This window comes from Pseudorca crassidens, chromosome 16 (genome assembly GCF_039906515.1).
Source record: "Pseudorca crassidens isolate mPseCra1 chromosome 16, mPseCra1.hap1, whole genome shotgun sequence".
Taxonomy (NCBI): Eukaryota; Metazoa; Chordata; class Mammalia; order Artiodactyla; family Delphinidae; genus Pseudorca; species Pseudorca crassidens.
In genome coordinates, this window is record NC_090311.1 from 19,109,517 (window position 1) to 19,128,831 (window position 19,315).

At 38.6% G+C, this 19,315-nt stretch overlaps 2 protein-coding genes across 7 annotated transcripts in view; one reads left to right on the plus strand and one right to left on the minus strand.

Annotated features, from left to right (window-relative positions):
• The first annotated feature begins 83 nt into the window (after window positions 1-83).
• On the plus strand, window positions 84-18,195 carry BBIP1 (BBSome interacting protein 1). 4 transcript variants are annotated; one of them, XM_067709433.1, is made up of 5 exons: window positions 87-319; window positions 1,120-1,143; window positions 1,265-1,362; window positions 11,973-12,043; window positions 16,525-18,195. In XM_067709433.1, the coding sequence occupies exons 4-5, from the start codon at window positions 11,998-12,000 to the stop codon at window positions 16,689-16,691; spliced, it is 213 nt and encodes a 70-aa protein (XP_067565534.1). In that variant the 5' UTR covers window positions 87-319; window positions 1,120-1,143; window positions 1,265-1,362; window positions 11,973-11,997; the 3' UTR covers window positions 16,692-18,195. The 4 variants fall into 4 exon arrangements, with proteins under 4 accessions (XP_067565531.1, XP_067565534.1, XP_067565533.1 ...); XM_067709432.1 differs by lacking the exon at window positions 1,120-1,143 and having other exon boundaries at window positions 87-615; XM_067709431.1 differs by lacking the exon at window positions 1,120-1,143.
• PDCD4 (programmed cell death 4) overlaps window positions 18,185-19,315 on the minus strand; it is a 29,898-nt gene continuing 28,767 nt past the window's right edge. For all 3 annotated transcript variants that reach the window (XM_067709427.1, XM_067709429.1, XM_067709428.1), the window contains one exon: window positions 18,185-18,917. In XM_067709427.1, the coding sequence (XP_067565528.1) occupies window positions 18,857-18,917 (61 nt within the window). In that variant the 3' untranslated portion in view covers window positions 18,185-18,856. The remainder of the gene's footprint in view (window positions 18,918-19,315) is intronic.

The following is a 19,315-nucleotide window of genomic DNA, read 5'->3' on the forward strand; positions in this document are numbered from 1 at the left end:
GTCGCCAGTGACGCTACCCAATCAGAGTAAGGTATGGGTGCCTGCTTCCCTCTCTCCGCCCTTTTCCTTTCCTCCGCTCCTCAACGCGCTCTCTCCCGCCCACAGGGCGCCGCTGGCTAGCTGGGCCACAGAGAGAGCCTCCAGCTGGGTAGAGAGACAACTCTCAATCCGAAGTTACTGTTGACGCTAAGGCAGCCATAACTGATAATGGCATCGGGAGTTTCCGGGCCTGCCGTCTCCTGTGTGACGTAGTTTTCCCTTCGCCCAATCTCATAATTGCCCTGGGCAACAGTTGAGCCGTCTGGGAAGAGATGCATCTGTAAGTAGGCCCAAAACAGAACCAAACGTGACCAGACATCCCATGTTAAACAAGTTAATTCCTATTCCGGACTACCTGCCCGGGTTCGGGGATAGAGGGAGCAGGTTTCCTGGCCCTTATTCTGCTGGGACGTCTGGTCACTTACTTAGGTGGACAGGAGTTTAGGGCTCCGGAATCCCGTCTTGCCCGGAAGTTGCCTTTGACACTTCTGAATGGGGTCATGGCAGAAGGATGGGAATAGCTTGCGCCCCCCTTGCCCCAGGGAGTACCCATTCTGACAGGAGTGGCGAAGTGAGGTAAGTGTCCCTTGGTCCCGAACCGTGGGTCAGGCCCGAGCAGGCCGAACGGCCCCTGGGAGACAAAGCGCAGATGGGGCTAGCCGAACTCAGAGCCGCTTCCGCTGGAAGAAGGTTTTCTTTCCGGGCTGGCCAGGCGGCGGCCCGCCCCCCACCCCCCTCCGCCCCTTTGAGGTTCCCTGTGGGGTGAGGCGGCTCAACCGGCTCCCGTCGCCGCGCTGCTGCAAGCTGGGACGGGAGGGGCCTGGGTGTGGCCCTTAACTCCCGCGAAGTGGAGCTCCTGACCACGCCCCCGCAAAGTCTGTTACGTACTTTCACCCCCTGACCTTTGAGGAGGGAGAATTCTGGAGCTTGAGGAAATCATTTTCCATTCCCAGCTATAAAGGAAAAAGATGGTTACCCACCACCGCGGCAACACCTCTAAGTCTTATTTTCGCACTTCCTGTCTTCAGATTCTGAATTTTCTCCGTTTTCTTTGTTTCTCCTCCGGTGGGGGTTTGTAAGCATTGACTGCAGCTCTGGATGAAGGTATACTGCCCTAATCCTGCGTGTCTACAGTTTATTAAACAATGTTTGTGAATATTCGTAAAACTATCGTATTAGTTTTATATGGCTCTTTACCAGAATTGTCACATATTATCTCATGTAGTTCCTTCTGTAGGTTTTGAGTCAACAGCTGTGAGTCATCTTGGTAATATCGGGTTGGGTGCCTAAAGCTGCGGGAAAAAGGATCAGGAGAACTTTCAGGTAAACTGAAAATTGTTTATATCCAGGCCAGTCAACAACAAGGGTGCACACCTACCTTCTTTGCTTAGTTTCTTTTTGTATCCTTAGTACTCATGCTCCAGCCAAAATGAACTATGTATTCTTTTCTCTAACAAGGTTTATCACTGAAGCACCAACCTTTTGTGATTCTGTATCCATGTCCTAGTTATAATTGGAGATGTGTTTCCAGATTCTCCCCAGCAGGAAGTAATTTTCTCTGAGCTTACCTAGCACTTTTTGTACCTCTTTTATGACAACCACTATTTTGTATAACAGCTGCTTGTGTTCTTAGCTTCACTACCATATTTACTCCTAAATAGAATGGTTTGTATCAGATTTATCTGCCTGTTACTTTACCCTGCACATGATATTATTTTGATAAATACTGAAAAATGGAATATATTGGGTGTCTCCTGGATGCCCAAGATGTTGCCAGCAAAGTTGAAGGGAACTTCAGTTTATCAGAAATTCAGCATAGTCCCTGTTACTCAACCTTTTCTTAGGCTTCCACTCTGAAGTCTCTTCAAAATGATTTCTTCCCCCCATATTTTATTAAAGAAATATTCATACATTAAAAAGTTTAAAGAATACAATAAACATTCATGTAGGTTTCACCTAAATCCAACAGTTGTTAACGTCGTGCCATATTTATTTCACTCCTTCTCATACACTGTTTGTCACTGAGACATTTGGAAATAGGTTGCAGACACCTATTGTTAGGCAGACATCTCTAAAATTCCCAACATGTATTTCCTAAGAATTATAAAGTTCTCCTGCAAAACATCATTATCACAACTAAGGAAGTTAATAATTCTGTAGTCTTTGAAATTCAATACGAATGTATGTACATTTTCCCATTTGAACCAAGAATGTCTTTTATACCTTCTCCTCCTTGCAAAAAAGAAACAAAACCAGGATCCAGTCATGGTTTATGTATTGTATTTGGGTATTATAACTCTTTGGCCTTAATCTAGAACAGTTCCCCCATCTCTCTTTCCCTTGTGACATTGTCATTTTGAAGTGTTCAGGCCAGGGGTCTTTTTGAATATCTCCTTTTTTCTTATTTCTTGTAAATCAGAAGTTGGTCTGGAGGTGTGATTAGATTCAATTTAACATTTTTTGCAAGAATACTTCACAGTATTCATACTTTTCCAATCATGATTAAGTCTTCTCAAATGAAGCTACTTTTACCATACCATGAGCTGCTTGTTAAATCCATCCCACTTCTCAACATACCACCCTTCTATGATATCCTACAAAGAAGAGTTTGGTATTTAATCCTCTTGTCTACGTAGAGTATGAGAGTGCCCTGCAATGGCAACATAGACTGTCTACCTTTTAATAAAGTGTTGCTGCTACTTTGCCTACACTTGGAGCTGATGCAATGTAATCTTCAGCAAAGTGTACTGATGTCAGCATAGTTTCATGAGTTTTCAACTCCTGGCACCCCAGGGACAGTTGATGAAAGATGTGTGGGCCCTGCAATTCAAATACAGATGAATCTTGATGTTATCAAAGCAGAGACTGGGGCAACTGCTGGCCATCTGGCCACATCCAATTTTGGCAATGTTATTTTTCTCCCTGAAACTCTTGCAAGTCCTAATTAGTCCTGGTATTTCTGTGATAGGCTTTTGGTAGCATTCATCAGAGCTTATTAAAAATTGCAAAATCAAGATTATACTTAGCACTTAGTACATTAGGTACAGTCTGTGTCCAATGGATAGAGAAGTGTTTGCAGAATTTACTTCATAATCACAAGAGGAAAACTCCCCAGATTGCCAAGCTTATGTATTCCTTCTATCCTAGACTTATATTTGATCATGAAAGATAAGCAGAAGGAAGAAAATGCACTTAAGGGGACAGAAGAAAATGCTCTGGTAGGGCAAAAATTCTTAGATTGATATAGAATGTTTTTAGCCTTCATATGAAAGTTAAGTAATGCACTCCTTCAGTCACTTCTTTTGTGTAGAAGAAAATTTGCTCATGGTGGGACTATGAAACAGTTTTAAGTTTACTCCAGATTCAAATAAGGCAAAATAATATACCAATTTAGACCACAGATTTTAGAATCAGACCTGGGTTTCAGGAACAGGCACATTCATTAGCTGGTGACTTTGGACAGTTTACTCATTCTGTTTATCATCTATTAAATGGAGCTGTAAAACCTCTTAGAATTGTTGAACAGAATGAGTCAAACACATAAAATGCTTTATTTTAGCATAGTATATAGTACATGGTATATGGTCAGTGTATGGTAGTTATTAGTAGCTTCTAAAGCAGTCCAATCTGAGTACATTGTAGGCATTAAATATTTATTTATTGAATGAGTGAATGACTTTAAGTTGGTTCTCCAACTTTAATGTGGGGAACTTAATTAAAAATTAGAGATTCTGATTCATGAGTCTGGGGAAGACTCCTGAAGAATCTGTATTTTTAATAATTGTCCAGGGGATTTTGATATAGGTGATCTGAGGTTCAGGCTTTCAGAAATAGTAAAGTATCAAACAATTCTTTATTTCCCCTTCCTTGCATACTATTGAAGTAGGTTTATATCTCTGATGCTGAGAATATAAAAAGTTCTTCAGATACGTTTTTTTTAAAAGGTTTAACCCTTTTTTAAGGGTTAGTAGCTAACAGTTTTAGAACCACTTTCTAGTACTGAATTTTGAAAAAACAAATTATTAGAAAAAGGTATTCTGCATGAGTAGGCTATGTCATTTTCTACTAACTTAACAGTAGTGTCTGCTACTGGAATGTAACAGAACGAATGGCATCATCCAGGTTCACCCAAGAAGAGCAGTTCCTGTTCTTAGGCCTAGGCATGTTTCAGAAGCTAGACACTGCACATATTATTCACATGAGTCTGGATTAATTAGCCAAATTGAACATGTTGCAACATTTTTCTACCAGCAGATGCCAGATAGCAAAACAAAACAGAATCTACTCTAGTTTCCAACTACATGACATATGATGTTATTTGGCATCTCTGGTTGAACATTATCAATCCAAATTAAGCAGTCTGCTAGCATGTGGTCAACCACTTGAGTGAGAGTGAGCATTACTAATTTGTATCTGCTGAAAACCACGTTTTTTGGGACTCCCTCTTTCACCTTTTCTCATGTTAGTTTACATTCAGAAATCTAATATGCGTTTGAAAATTCATCTGTCAGTCAACCACACAAGTCTTGCATAAGACAAAAGATAAATTTTTTCATTTTTGTTCCTGCCATTCCTGCCACCCCCATCGACAACCTGCAGCAGAGAGATTGAACTTACTTAAAAGGAATTAATAAATAGTCACAAAAGAAAAATATCCTTTACTGTATTCTACATAAACAAGGTTGCTTCCAGTGCCTCCCTCGGTTCCCAGAGATTGTATTTTTGCTTCTTAATGCCTATTAATGATAAAAGAGGATTGTTTGGCATGTAATATATTGGCGTGGCTTTGTTTTACTGAAGTTGTGAAGTCAGGTGCCTATGGTTGCCGGGCAGGTAATGTTAAGGGAAACAATAGGCAGTGGTGGGGATTGGAGAACTCCCCATGCTCACCTAAATGGGGCATCACTTCCCAGCCCCAGCCAAATTTTGCCATCTGGGGATATGGACCTGGTGTTACCAGATTTGTCAAGAGGAACTAAAATGTGGACTTAATGTGAAATATCCTGATTTTTTTTAAAATTTTTGTTTTGTCTTGAAATCTCCTGACTTTTAAACATTGGTTCAAATACTTTTTAAACATTAATCAAGCCAGCAAAACATTTAACTGGGTAACACCAAGGGCTACAAGTTTATGACCTCTGTGTTTCTTGCATAAAAACGCAATTGGTACTTTGGTTGAAAATCTCAGAATGCTTTAGAAATGTTTCCTTTTTTGCCGTATTTCAGGTGCATTTACTTATCTAAGTAAGGTAACAAGTCACTTATCGCCTCCATCAAAAATTAAAGATAGAGGGGCTTCCCTGGTGGCACAGTGGTTGAGAGTCTGCCTGCTGATGCAGGGGACACGGGTTCGTGCCCTGGTCCGGGAAGATCCCACATGCCACGGAGTGGCTGGGCCCGTGAGCCATGGCCGCTGAGCCTGCGCGTCCGGAGCCTGTGCTCTGCAACGGGAGAGGCCACAACAGTGAGAGGCCCACGTACCGCAAAAAAAAAAAAAAAAAAAAATTAAAGATAGACTCTTATGTACACTGTCTATTTCCTTGATTGCAATTTAAAAGGTTTTTACTCTTTTCCACCAAATTAAAAACTTGTTCACATTTTCTCAACCTTGAATTATATTAGGAAATAAGTTTTCTTTATTATCATATCTTTAATATATTTAAGAAAAATGGGATTTCCCTGGTGGTGCAGTGCTTAAGAATCTGCCTGCCAATGCAGGGGACACAGATTCGAGCCCTGGTCCAGGAAGATCCCACATGCCGTGGAGCAGCTAAGCCCGTGCGCCACAACTACTGAGCCCACGTGCCATAGCTACTGAAGTCTGCGCACATCTAGAGCCCATGCTCCACAACAAGAGAAGCCACTGCAGTGAGAAGCCTGCGCACCGCAACGAAGAGTAGCCTCCACTGGTTGCAACTAAAGAAAAGCCGGCGTGCAGCAACGAAGACCCAACGCAGCCCAAAATTAATTAATTAATTAATTAAATTTAAAGAAAAGAAAGAACAATCCGGTAGCCCATGCTCTTTAAAAGTAAATAATTAAGACAGATTTTTAAAGGAAAACATCTTTAAATAGATCATGCTCTTTTGTAGGTACTGTGGTGTTGATGAGGATTCAGAGGGTTTTTAAGTGTGGGAGGGCACTTAACAGGAAATCTACAACAAGTTTTTTATTATAGAGATACGAAAATTAGACATGGAATAATAAATGTCACACTGTATTTCTAAGCACTTTTACATTCACTTTTCATTTGAACCTTGCAACTCAAGACTGGTACTAAACATGTTTTTTATGAGAAAATCAAACCTCCAATTGGTTAGGAAATGTTTTCAATGTCACAAAGCTAATTAGCCAGAGTACAACCCATTTAAAGTATAAACATGGAATATACTGACCCGAAAAAAATGAAAACAAACAAAAATGCCAGTACAAGCTTTTGTTTTAAATCATACATTGGATTATACTGTTGCAGCTTGTTTAAAATACTTGGGATCCTAGAATACTCTGAAGCATTCAATTTCAGAATTTAAAAATGGGGTTTTGTACCATTAGGATAAGCTGGTAAGTTTAGATAAATTAATGGAGGGAAAAAAATGATGAAAAGCTAATGGTGGACTAGAAGTGGTAGGCACACCACTTGACCCACAGAATGGCTCTTTTGGGGCTCCTATCAAAGATCAAATATTAGACTAAGGAGACTTTAGTATGACCTAGGAGGAGAGTTTTTAAAACATCCAAATCCTGGCCTGAGCATTTTTAGAAGCTAAGACTTGGCTTTGGCATCCACAGTATGTTTCCATTTTGATATTTCTGATCCATATGTATATGTTTTGAGTTACCAGGAATGGAATTTGGATTTGAGTAATCTATTCCTCTTCTCTGTCTGCCCCCATCTGACTGTAGTCTACATTTTCCAGCTGGCTAGATGAAAATAGAGTACAATTTAAAGCTAACAGTCCTGTTTAGCTATTTAACCCATGATCTTGGTCTCAACAGTATGTTTTCATATAAGCTAATCTATGAAAAATATGCAAAACTTGTAAGCTTTTCAAGTGTTGCTTATTGCTGATTAAGCTTGAGATCTGACAGTTCCAGTGGCAGCATCTTTTAAAAATAAGACTAATGCTATAAAACAAAACCCACAGACAAAATGTATTTTTTCCTACTAAGAGATTTTTTTTAGCCATTAACTTTATTCTTTATGCTCAGTAATTATATTATTGATGTGTAATTTATTTTTATTGATTTTCACTAATAATTGGAATAACTCAATCCAAAATATTTTAAGTTTTCATTTAAATTTGTAAACATTTTTGTGGCAGAGAAGTATGGTAGGATAATTACTAAAATATGTTCAAGCATGAAAACATACATTAAAATAAAATTAAGTGGAGTGGAAATAGAGATGTAGGGAGAAAAAAAGATACAAAATTTCTGACTTAAAAAAGAGTTCTTGGGACTTCCCTGGTGGCGCAGTGGATAAGAATCCGCCTGCCAGTGCAGGGGACACAGGTTCGAGCCGTGGTCTGGGAAGATCCCACGTGCCGCAAAGCAGCTAAACCCGTGCGCCACAACTACTGAGCCTGCGCTCTAGAGCCCGCAAGCCACAACTACTGAAGCCTGCACGCCAAGAGCCCGTGGTCCGCAACAAGAGAAGCCACCGCAACTAGAGAAAGCCCGCGCACCACAATAAGGAGTAGCCCCCGCTCACCGCAACTAGAGAAAGCTCGCGCACAGCAACGAAGACCCAACACAGCCAAAAAAATAAAATTAAATCTTAAAAAAAAAATTTTTTTAAGTTCTTCATTTTTTATTAATGGATGATGGTAGCTATCAGATTGCTATGATATTTTGATTATATTACATATATTTTTAAGGATTAATATGTTATTTTTAAATATGCTGGAAATTTTATCCTTTGTAACTAAACTTATAACAAATTTATATGTCTATCTAGAAATGTGTAAAAGGTGACCTAATTTCTCTGCCTAGTTTTTTCAAAAGGGTTATACAAGGATAAAATTTGAGGACTACTGAACACATTCTTAAGGTTCAGAAGGACACACTAGTGCTCTTGTCCAGTCCCACACCCATAATTTAGTTTGGTTGTCAAAGTAAATCTAGTTTGGTTATCAAACTAAATCTCCCCAGAGATTTCTAACTTGTCCAAGTTGTATGACTAATTTATGTTATCAACATGTGTATGATTGACTTAAAGTACTAATCCTGCCTAGACATAAATGCTTTTCAACTCTCACACCAACAACTTAGTAAAATTTTTCATGACAAAGATTTGGTTTCCCTCTGGGTTCTTTTGTGTTAATTTTAGACATCTAGCTCAAATGCTACAACAGGTTTGGTTCCTTTATCATGATTTTGAAACACATTATCCGTCAAAACCATTATCTCTGGGAGAAATTACAAACTAAAGAAACTGGGGGGAAGGGAAACAGCAGATTATTTTCTAATTACCCAGACTAAAAGCTTCAAAAAGTGACTAATTGACACTGCATTCTCTAAGCATTAAAAGTTTGGGTTCTATTACTGTAGGAATTTTCTTTTACCTTTTTTTTTTGCGGTACGCGGGACTCTCACTGTTGTGGCCTCTCCCGTTGCGGAGCACAGGCTCCGGATGTGCAGGCTCAGCGGCCATGGCTCACGGGCCCAGCCGCTCCGCGGCACGTGGGATCCTCTCGGACCGGGGCACGAACCTGTGTTCCCTGCATCGGCAGGCGGACCCTCAACCACTGCGCCACCAGGAAAGCCCCATTTTACTTTTGCAATTTAATGTTTTCTCTTAAAATATGGCTTGCCCATCTGTATCATTTTAAAGTCTATCATAGTACTCCATGGTATGGTGGTTCCGTGATTTATTTGACCTGTGACATGTGCCTGAATGCAGTGCCCTAATGAACATTCTTATTCTTATATCTTTACACACTCATGCTTTGTTTCTTTAGTGAGCATTACTAGTAGAAGGTTTGGGTCAAAGAAAATGTGCATATTTAGTTTTAGTAGATACTACAAAATATTAAAAGATACTATAAATTATCCCTCTAAAAAAGCTGTACCAACAAACCCGCCCACCAATAGTGTCCATTACCCTATACATTCCCTAACTGAATACTAGGCTTCTGATTTTCTTGCAATCTCAAAAGATACAACACACACACCAAAATGAGACCACAATGATTTTCACTTTCTTAATGAGGCTATAATGATTTTCCTGTTCAAATTGTAATCACCACAACACCCAGCCCTCCTAAATCCCCTTAAACTATTTTATTTTCTATAACACTTACTACCATTATGTTATTTGTTTCTCTCCCCATACTCTAGACTGTAAGCTCTGAAAGAGCAAACATTTTTTTCTCTTTTGTTCACTAATGAATGGTGCCTGGCACATGGTAGACACTCACATATTTATTGAATTGAATGATGTGGCACTTGAATAATACACATGAATTTCATCCCCAGCTGATATATTTCTTCTTTGGCCCATCTATCCCTGGTGGTACACACATATTACCTTACCAATTAGAAAGTACCCTTAGGGGTAGCCACAACTCCTTAGGGTGCATCACACCAGGCAAAACACCCATGCTTGGCTATTAGCAGTTACCCTGGAGAAGGATATAAATGCTCCTTCCTACGCTGGGCTCCCTGGGCAGTTGATTATCAAGACAGTGTAGCATTGGCAGTGCTGGGCATCCAACCACCACCTTGCTTATTTTAGCCCTCCCTTCCTGTTCCTCTCCTGCCAATGCCTAGGGGGGCCTAGGAACAAGAATCAACCCTAGCAAAGTAGACACTCCACCCAGGCAAGTGACAGCACTGATCTTCCCCACACCAGGCCCAACCCACTCCCTACAAGGCCTTTGGCTCCACACCCTTTCCAGTAACAATGGAAGCTTACTCAGAGAACTAAGGTTTGGTAGAGCACCAAGCTTCATTGTTTTCCGCAAGCCAGATTTTGGATGTGAAAGAGGTATAAAGAAGAGATAGCAAAAGATAGTGATTAAATTCTGAGTAACTAGAGTTGCTACTCTAAAACAGCTAAGAGTTAAGTATTTGTTCATCTATCATTTTATCATTTTGGTGATTAAAAATTTGGTGATATAAAAACCCTTAGGGCTTTCCTGGTGGCACAGTGGTTGAAAGTCCGCCTGCCGATGCAGGGGACACGGGTTCGTGCCCCGGTCCAGGAAGATCCCACATGCCGTGGAGCAGCTGGGCCCGTGAGCCATGGCCGCTGAGCCTGCGCATCCGGAGCCTGTGCTCCGCAACGGGAGAGGCCACAACAGTGAGAGGCCTGCGTACCGCAAAAAAAAAAACCCTTAGATGCTATGCATTTCTCTCACATTCATCAACATTTATAATGTCTATCCTCCCTTTCAGTAGCATATCATGTCAGATTTGTACCAAATAAGGGCCTAATGAATATTTTCATTGTGTTATCCTTAATGGAGAGGCTAAGTATTGTTTGTTACAGTTGTATTCAGGCTACTCAGAGATCTGCAATATTACTAACCTTCAACAACAACAACAAAAAAGAATGAACACTAGTTACCACTGGCAGGCCTAAGTAACAAGAAGGAAAGAATGTGTCAGAAGGAGAAGCTGTGCATTCTGAGTAAATTGTATATTGCATTTATCTCAGATTCTAGGTAGTGATGAGTTGCTTTATTCCTGGTCCATTCCCTACTTCATCTTCATTCCCAGAGAGAGCAGTATAGGGGTAAGTTTCAGTGACAGTTGTGGAAAGCAGATAGAGCTTCCTCAGGAACTTTAGATCTTCCAGAATAGGAATTTGAACAAGAAGGGGAAGAGGCTTGGTGGATGGGGAGTATGAAGCTTTTTTTAGGAATGTCAAAGTAGAGGTAATGGGAATAACTAAGACCAGAAGCAGCTTCACTTGATTATAACTAATTTGCAGTGGGTGGTAAAGGCAGGCACCAAGCCAGCATCACCACATTATAAATAATCTTTCTTCTGTGGTGGTGATGTTGTGAAAGATATACAGTGAGTTGCATCAGTATGGCGAAATATCACAAAATGGGTGGGACTGTCTAGAGTAGCATCTGTGTTTGGAAAGGGGTCACGCTACAAGTTACAGTCCAGAACACCTTGAATATATATAACATGGCATAAACTGGGATGTAACACTGGGAACGGTTGTAATCAGCCAGAGATGACATATATGCTGGGATATTCATAACAAAATACTCACGTGAGGGTATTCACTGATGCTTCAGCATAGAGTATCTCTGTATTAGAGGAAAATAAACTGAGAGCACACCTCGCTTCTGGTATCCAAGAGCCAATTTCACCTGTTTGTGTTGCTTCCTTACAAATTGCAGCTATGTAGCCAGTAACTGATCCTTAAGATGCTTTTTGTCATTATAGCAAAGGAATTAAAGTAGAAACTGGCTGTTAGTTACTGAAGGAAGTGGGGATGTTAGGCAGTATTTACATACTACCTCCTCCTTTCCCTAACACTCTGCCTTACCCCACCTCCCAAATGGTCATGTCTTTTACATCACCCACCATTCAGGGGAGATGCTATCAGCTGCACATAAATCCCTTTGGTTTTCCTCAGCTGGATAGATAACTATTGGATAATTTACCTTTGCCTGAAAAACTTAAGCCCAATTTTCACTAGGAGGGGAAAAATTTAGAACATGCAGCCTTCCAATTACCACCACCACTTATGAATGAAAGTTGACAAGATCTGCATGCTTATATGAACTATCTCAACCTTGTTTCAATGAAAAGACTCACAGGTAATTAATGGGAAAATTATGCAAGGATAGGATAGTTCATTTTCTATAGGAATTGTGATTTTCTTAAACTACAATGGAAATATCTATCTCAAGCAATATGCTTTGGTAATTCATTCTTGAATAGTACTAATAATTGTTTTCTCATTGAAGGAAGAAACTATCCAACAATTCAGATATGGCAGAAATGAAGTCAATGTTCCGGGAAGTTCTTCCAAAACAAGGTATCTAAGTTACAAATACTTAGGTCATAGAATATTGTAGGAACCTAAAAACTAATAGGCAGTGTCATGTAGCAGCCTCAATAGCTAAATATCTGAAACTATTTTGTGTTCTATACACCACACATACTCTCCACCTTTACTATGCTTTTGTCATGAGTAGGTTGTAAAGGAGTAATCCATTGCCTCCCCGCCCCCACTAGTAAAAGGATGTAAAATGACAGTTGGATTGTTTCTTAAATGTAGAAATTCTGTTACACTCAAGATTGCAGATTACAATAAGGAATTTCCAGTGGAAAAAAATAGCACCATAATTTATCATAATACTAAATAAGGTCTGAAAATGGGGGAAAAGAAACCTAAATCAAACAATGTAGCAAAAGCCGAATTACAATTACATTCAGTAATTTGAGTATTCATGTTAATACCATACTTTACTACATATATGTTGTTGTTGTATTTCCATTTCTTTTTTTTATTGAAGTATAGTTGATTTACAGTGTTGTGTTACAGGTGTATCGCAAAGTGATTCAGTTATACATACATATATATCTACTTTTTTTCAGATTCTTTTCCCTTATAGGTTATTACAAAATATTTAGTATAGTTCCCTGTGTTATACAGTAGGTCCTTGGTGTTTATTTTATATATAGTAGTGTGTATATGTTTATTCCAAACTTCTAAGTTATCCCTCCCACACCTTTCCCCTTTGGTAACCATAAGTTTGTTTTCTGTGTCTGTGGGTCTATTTCCGTTTTGTATGTAAGTTTATTTGTATCATGTTTTTTAGATTCCACATATAAGCAATATCATATGATATTTGTCTTTCTCTGTCTGACTTACTTCACTTAGTATGAAAGTATCTAGGTCCATCCATATTGCTGCAAATGGCATTATTTCATTCGTTTTTATGGTTGACTAATATTCCATTGTGTGTGTGTGTGTGCATGTATGTGTGTGTATATATATACACACATATATATATATACACACACACACATATATATACCACATCTTTATCCATTCATCTGTCAGCGTACATTTAGTTTGCTTCCATGTTCTTGGCTATTGTAAATAGTGCTGCAGTGAACATTGGGGTGCATGTATCTTTTCAAATTATGGTTTTCTTCAGATATATGTCCAGGAGTGGGATTGCAGGATCATATGGTAGCTCTGTTTTTAGTTTTTTAAGGAAACTCCATGCTGCTCTCCATAGTGGCTGTACCAATTTACATTCCCACCAACAGTGTAGGAGGGTTCCTTTTTTTCGACACCCTCTCCAGCATTTATTATTTGTAGACTTTTTGATGATGGCCATTCTGAACAGTGTGAGGTGATACCTCATTATAGTTTTGATTTGCATTTCTCCAATAATTAGTGAAGTTGATCATTTTTTCATGTGTCTGTTGGCCATCCGTATGTCTTTGGAGAAATGTCTATTCAGATCTTTTGCCCATTTTTTGATTGAGTTGTTTGTTTTTTTGATATTGAGTTGTATTAGGTATTTGTATATTTTGACGATTAATCCCTTGTCAGTCTCATCATTTGCAAACATTTTCTCCCATTCTGTAGGTTGTCTTTTTGTTTAGTTTATGGTTCCCTTTGCTGTGCAAAAGCCTTTAATTAGTTCCCATTTGTTTATTTTTGTTTTTATTTACATTACTCTAGGAGACAGGTCCAAAAAGATATTGCTGCAATTTATGTCAAAGACTGTTCTGCCTATGTTTTCCTCTAGGAGTTTTATAGAATCAGGTCTTACATTTAGGTCTTTAATCCATTTTATTTTTCTGTGTGGTGTTAGAGAATGTTCTAATTTCATTCTTTTACATGTAGCTGTCTAGTTTTCCCAGCACCACTTACTGAAGAGAGTGTCTTTTCTCCGTTGTATATTCTTGACTCCTTTGTCATAGATTAATTGACCATAGGTGAGTGGGTTTATTTCTGGGCTTTCTATCCTGTTCCATTGATCTGTATGTCTGGTTTTGTGCCATACCATACTGTTTTGATTACTGTAGCTTTGTCATATAGTCTGATGTCAGGGAACCTGATTCCTCCAGCTCCGTTTTTCTTTCTCAAGATTGCTTTGGCTATTCAGGGTCTTTTGTGTTTACATACAAATTTTAAAATTTTTTGTTCTAGTTCTGTGAAAAATGCCATTGCTAATTTGATAGGGATTGCATTGACTCTGTAGATTGGCTTGCATAGTATAGTGATTTTGACAATAATGACTCTCCTAATCCAAGAACATGGTATATCTTTCCATCTGTTTGTGTCATCTTTGATTTCTTTCATCCCTGTATTATAGTTTTCAGAGTTAGGTCTTTTGCCTCCCTAGATGGGTTTATTTTCCTAGGTATTTTATTCTTTTTGATGTGATGGTAAATTGGATTATTTCCTTATTTCCTCTTTCTGATCTTTCATTGTTAGTGTATAGAAATGCAACAAATTTCTGTGTATTAATTTTGTATCCTGTGACTTTACTGAATTCATTGATGAGCTCTAGTATTTTTCTGGTAGTGTCTTTAGGATTTCCTATGTATAGTATCATGTCATCTGCAAACTGTGACAGCTTTGCTTCTGCCTTTCCAATTTGGATTCCTTTTCTTTCTTTTTCTTCCCTGATGGCTGTGACTAGGACTTCCAAAACTATGTTGAATAAAAGTGGCAAGATTGGGCATCCTTGTCTTGTACCTGACCTTAGAGGAATGCTTTCAGCTTTTCACCGTTGAGTATGTTAGCTGTGGGCTTGTCATATATGGCCTTTATTATGTTGAGGTATGTTCCCTCTATGCCCAATTCCTGGAGAGTTTTTTTTTTTTATCATAAATGGATGTTGAATTTTATCAGAAGCTTTTTCTGCATCTATTGAGATGATCGTGTGGCTTTTATTCTTCAATTTGTTGATGTGGTATATGGCACTGATTTGCAGATATTGAAAACTCCTTGCTTTCCTAGGATAAATCCCACTTGATCATGGTGTATGATCCTTTTAATATATTGTTGGATTGAGTTTGTTAGTATTTTGCTGAGGATTTTTGCATCTATGCTCATCAGTGATACTGGCCTGTAATTGTCCTTCTTTGTGGTATCTTTGTGATACCTGTGGTTTTGGTATCAGGGTGATGGTGGCCTCATAGAAGGAGTTTGGAAGTGTTCCTTCCTCTGCAATTTTTTGGAATAGTTTCAGAAAGACAGGTGCTAACTCTTCTCTGAATTTGGTAGAATTCACCTGTGAAGCCATCTGGTCCTGGACTTTCTTCAGGGGTATTTTAATCACAGATTCAATTTCAGTGCTTATAATTGGTCTGTTCATATTTTCTATTGCTTCCTGGTTCAGTCTTGGGAGATTGTACTTTTCTAAAAATGTCCATTTCCTCTAGGTTGTCCATTTAATTGGCATATAGCTGCTTGTAACTTCTCCTTTCTCTAGTTTTACTGATTTGGGCCCTCTTCCTTTTTCTTGATGAGTCTGGCTAAAGGTTTATCAATTTCATGTATCTTTTCAGAGAACCAGCTTTTAGTCTCATTCATCTTTTCTATTGTTTTTGTTAACGTCCCAAGCAAGATGTTAGCCTTCAGATGAGTACTCTTGTATATGTTTGCCACCAGCCTTTATGTCCTGAGAACCACAGTCACCTCACACCTCCCCAGCAGACCCTCCAAGACCAGCAGGTCCATCTTGCCCAGGTTCCTATCAAGTCACTGCACTTTTGCCCTGGGTTCCCGGGCACACAATACCTGGTATGAGTGTTCCAAGAGTGGAGAGTCTGTTTCCCCCAGTTCTATGGAGCTCCTGCATTCAGGCGCTACTGACCTTCTAAGCCAAATGCCCTGAGGGCTCCCCTCCTGATGCCAGACCCCGGGGCTAGGGAGCCTGACATGGGGCTCAGAACTCTCAATCCTGTGGGAGAACTTCTGCAATGTAACTGTTCTCTGGTTTGTGGGTTACCCACCTTGGGGGGTATGCGATATGATTCTATTGCGAGTGTGCCCCTCCTGCCATCTCACTGGGTTTCTGCCTTATGTGTTTCAATGTATCTTTTTTGATAGGTTTCAGTCTTTTTTATCGACAGTTGTTCAGCATTGTGATTTTGGTGTGCTCATGAGAGGGGGTGAGCTCAAGGTCCTTTTACTGTGCCATCTTGTTCCTCCTCTTATTTTTATGTACATTGTATTTCCCCCAAATTTTTTTTTGAGATTAAACGTTTGACACAAAAAGTTGTCTCATTGTAGCTTAGGATCTTAAAAAATTCAATACCTTATGAACTTCCTAGTATTAAATGTTGTTTTTATATTGAAGATATGCTGTAGGGTAAATGTTGCTTTTATATTTTTATACTGAAGATACACTGGGGGGGAACTATGAGAACAAGAGATTTTTCAACGTCAATGGATTAAGTTTTTACACCTTAATTCTAGCTGCAAATCCAAACCACCAAACAGCTGTGTTATCTCACTCCAATTCTTTTCTTTTTAAACTTTAGGGCAGTTGTCTGTAGAAGATATAACCACAATGGTGCTGTGTAAACCCAAACTTTTACCCCTAAAATCTCTGACTCTGGAAAAACTGGAGAAAATGCAGCAAGCAGCACAGGATACAATTCGCCAACAGGAAATGGCAGAAAAGGAACAACCGCAAATAAGTCACTGAATGATAACTTAGGACTTCTGCAGAACACCCTACACCTTCCTTATTATTAACAATAGCTAGAAAATAACCTGCATCTGTATGCTGAAAGCAGTATGTATTAATAAAACAGATTTTATTCCCATAATATAAAAATAACCAAGATTAATAAAACTTGGATTGTGAATTTAAACACTCCGATTTGGGGCTTCCCTGGTGGCGCAGTGATAAGGAATCTGCCTGCGAGTGCAAGGGACACGGGTTCGTGTCCGGTCTGAGAAGATCCCACATGCCACGGAGCGGCTAGGCCCGTGAGCCACAACTACTGAGCCTGCGCGTCTGGAGCTTGTGCTCCACAACGGGAGAGGCCGCGGCAGTGAGAGGTCTGCGCACCACGATGAAGAGTGGGCCCCGCTCGCCGCAACTGGAGAAAGCCCTCGCACAGAAACAAAGACCCAACACAGCCAAAAACAAATATAAAATAATTAAAACAAAAAACACTCCAGTTTGTACTAAACAGAAGCAATTTTAAAACTTTGAACCCAGATTCTGGTTTTTTTTAACCCAAGTTTTTAGAACTGCCAATTATTGTTCACCATTCCCATCAATTTTCTAGATAACATTCTTAGGCACAAGTGAGTAAATGCACCTTTTATAGTCAGAGAATCCTGTAAATGTTTATTAAAAACTGAATTTGAAGAATTTTGTGTCATGACACATTTAAGGCTATCTTGCCTGACCAACTGATACTACTAGTAATGACAAAACTGTATTTCTTAAACAAATTTAATTTTTAAGAAACCCTCACCTATCCAGTAGTTACCTAAGCTTTTAATTATACTGATTTTACGGACTTACCTGGCCACCTTTGTCTTCCAGGTATCAAACACAATTTTAAAACCCTAAAAATGGAAATTAATATGGACTTGAAAGAGCCCATGAAGTAAATATGAACATAAAATTGAAAGTTTTCGTTCTAAAAGACTGTAGCTAAACCTGTAATGGATATGTTCTAAGAATACCTCTGTGAATTCTCAATATAATTCTTGGTTGGTTTGCTGCAGTCAGTATCAGACAATTTAAATTAGTATGGACCTTGAGGCCTTGCTGAGTATTTAGGCTTGGCAAAAGAGGTCAGAAATGTGATCATTCTTTAGATAACTTATTTATTGGTAACTATTTTCTCAGACACTGGGTAAATGTAAAACTATGAGTCTTTGAAGAATAATTTTTTGTAACACAAGCATTACTTGGTAATAGAACTTAAGAATTATGAAAGGTATATATGTTTTAGAAATTTCATTAAGCTCTAGATAAGATCAAAAACAGGTAAGTGTGCAAGTATTTCCCACCAAGTATAATATTAAAATAATTCATTTACTACTGTACTCTTGTTTTAAAAGTTTTCTAGGAGCAAAGTTTAAAATTCACTAGGTTCAAACATGCTCTTTTATATGATTTAAAATTTGTTGTGTGAAATATGTTTTTTGAAAGCCCTAAAATAAAGGTACTCCCAATAAAGAATCAACACTGCTTCACATGTTTTATTTTGTCATACATTCTTCTAGAACTGGGTTCATTCGTCCAGTTTTGTAGAAAAATAGATGTTCCAGCCACCATTTACTTAACTGTCTAGTCTTTAAGACTGAGCAATGTTCCCTGGAAAGATGAATAAGTCTCATAACTAAGTCATTTTTTTAAAATTCTTTAAGACAAAGAAATAACTTTTTTTTTTTTTTTTTTTTTACTCCCAAAGCACAGTATTTCAACAGCAGCAGCCAACATGGGGTTTTAGCAGCTTAACTTTACCCCCTAAATAAAGCTTTGTATAAACCAGTGATTTTACTACAAAAACACTGTCCTTGAAAGAAAGGAGTGGCAGTCAGACATCAATGCAAAACTTGGAATGATTATGTCATAAACATGGCACTTAAAAAAGGTAGCTTATGAGAATATCCCACTTAAGAAGTGGTTACTTTTCTGTCCCTCCTTTACACGCTCAAAAAAGAAAAAGAAAAAACACTTACTTTAAAAATTTCCCTTAAATGTAAGTTTACAAAATTTCAAAAATGCCTTGTACCCAAAACAAGTGCTAAAAAAAAAAAAAAACCAAAAAACTGTGCTAACAACTCTTACAATTCAGATATATATTTTTTTTATAACATCTAAGACTGCAAGAGTTCTTATATTCAGTAGCTCTCTGGTTTAAGACGACCTCCATCTCCTTCACTTACAAAACGTTTTCTGCCCCTGCAATGAAAAGAACACAAACATGAAAACAGATACAAATTCTGACTACAGTCAACTAAAAGAATTTAAAACTTCATCTTTTTTGGTTATTCATTAATTTCCAAAGCAATCTACAGATTCAATGCAATCCCTATCAAATTACCAATGGCATTTTTCACAGAACTAGAACAAAAAATTGCACAATTTGTATGGAAACACAAAAGACCCTGAATAGCCAAAGCAATCTTTAGAAACAGAGCTGGAGGAATCAGGCTCCCGGACTTCAAACTATACTACAAAGCTACAGTAATCAAGACAGTATGGTACTGGCACAAAAACAGAAATATAAATCAATGGAACAGGATAGAAAGCCCTAAGATAAACCCACGCACATATGGTCACCTTATCTTTGATAAAGG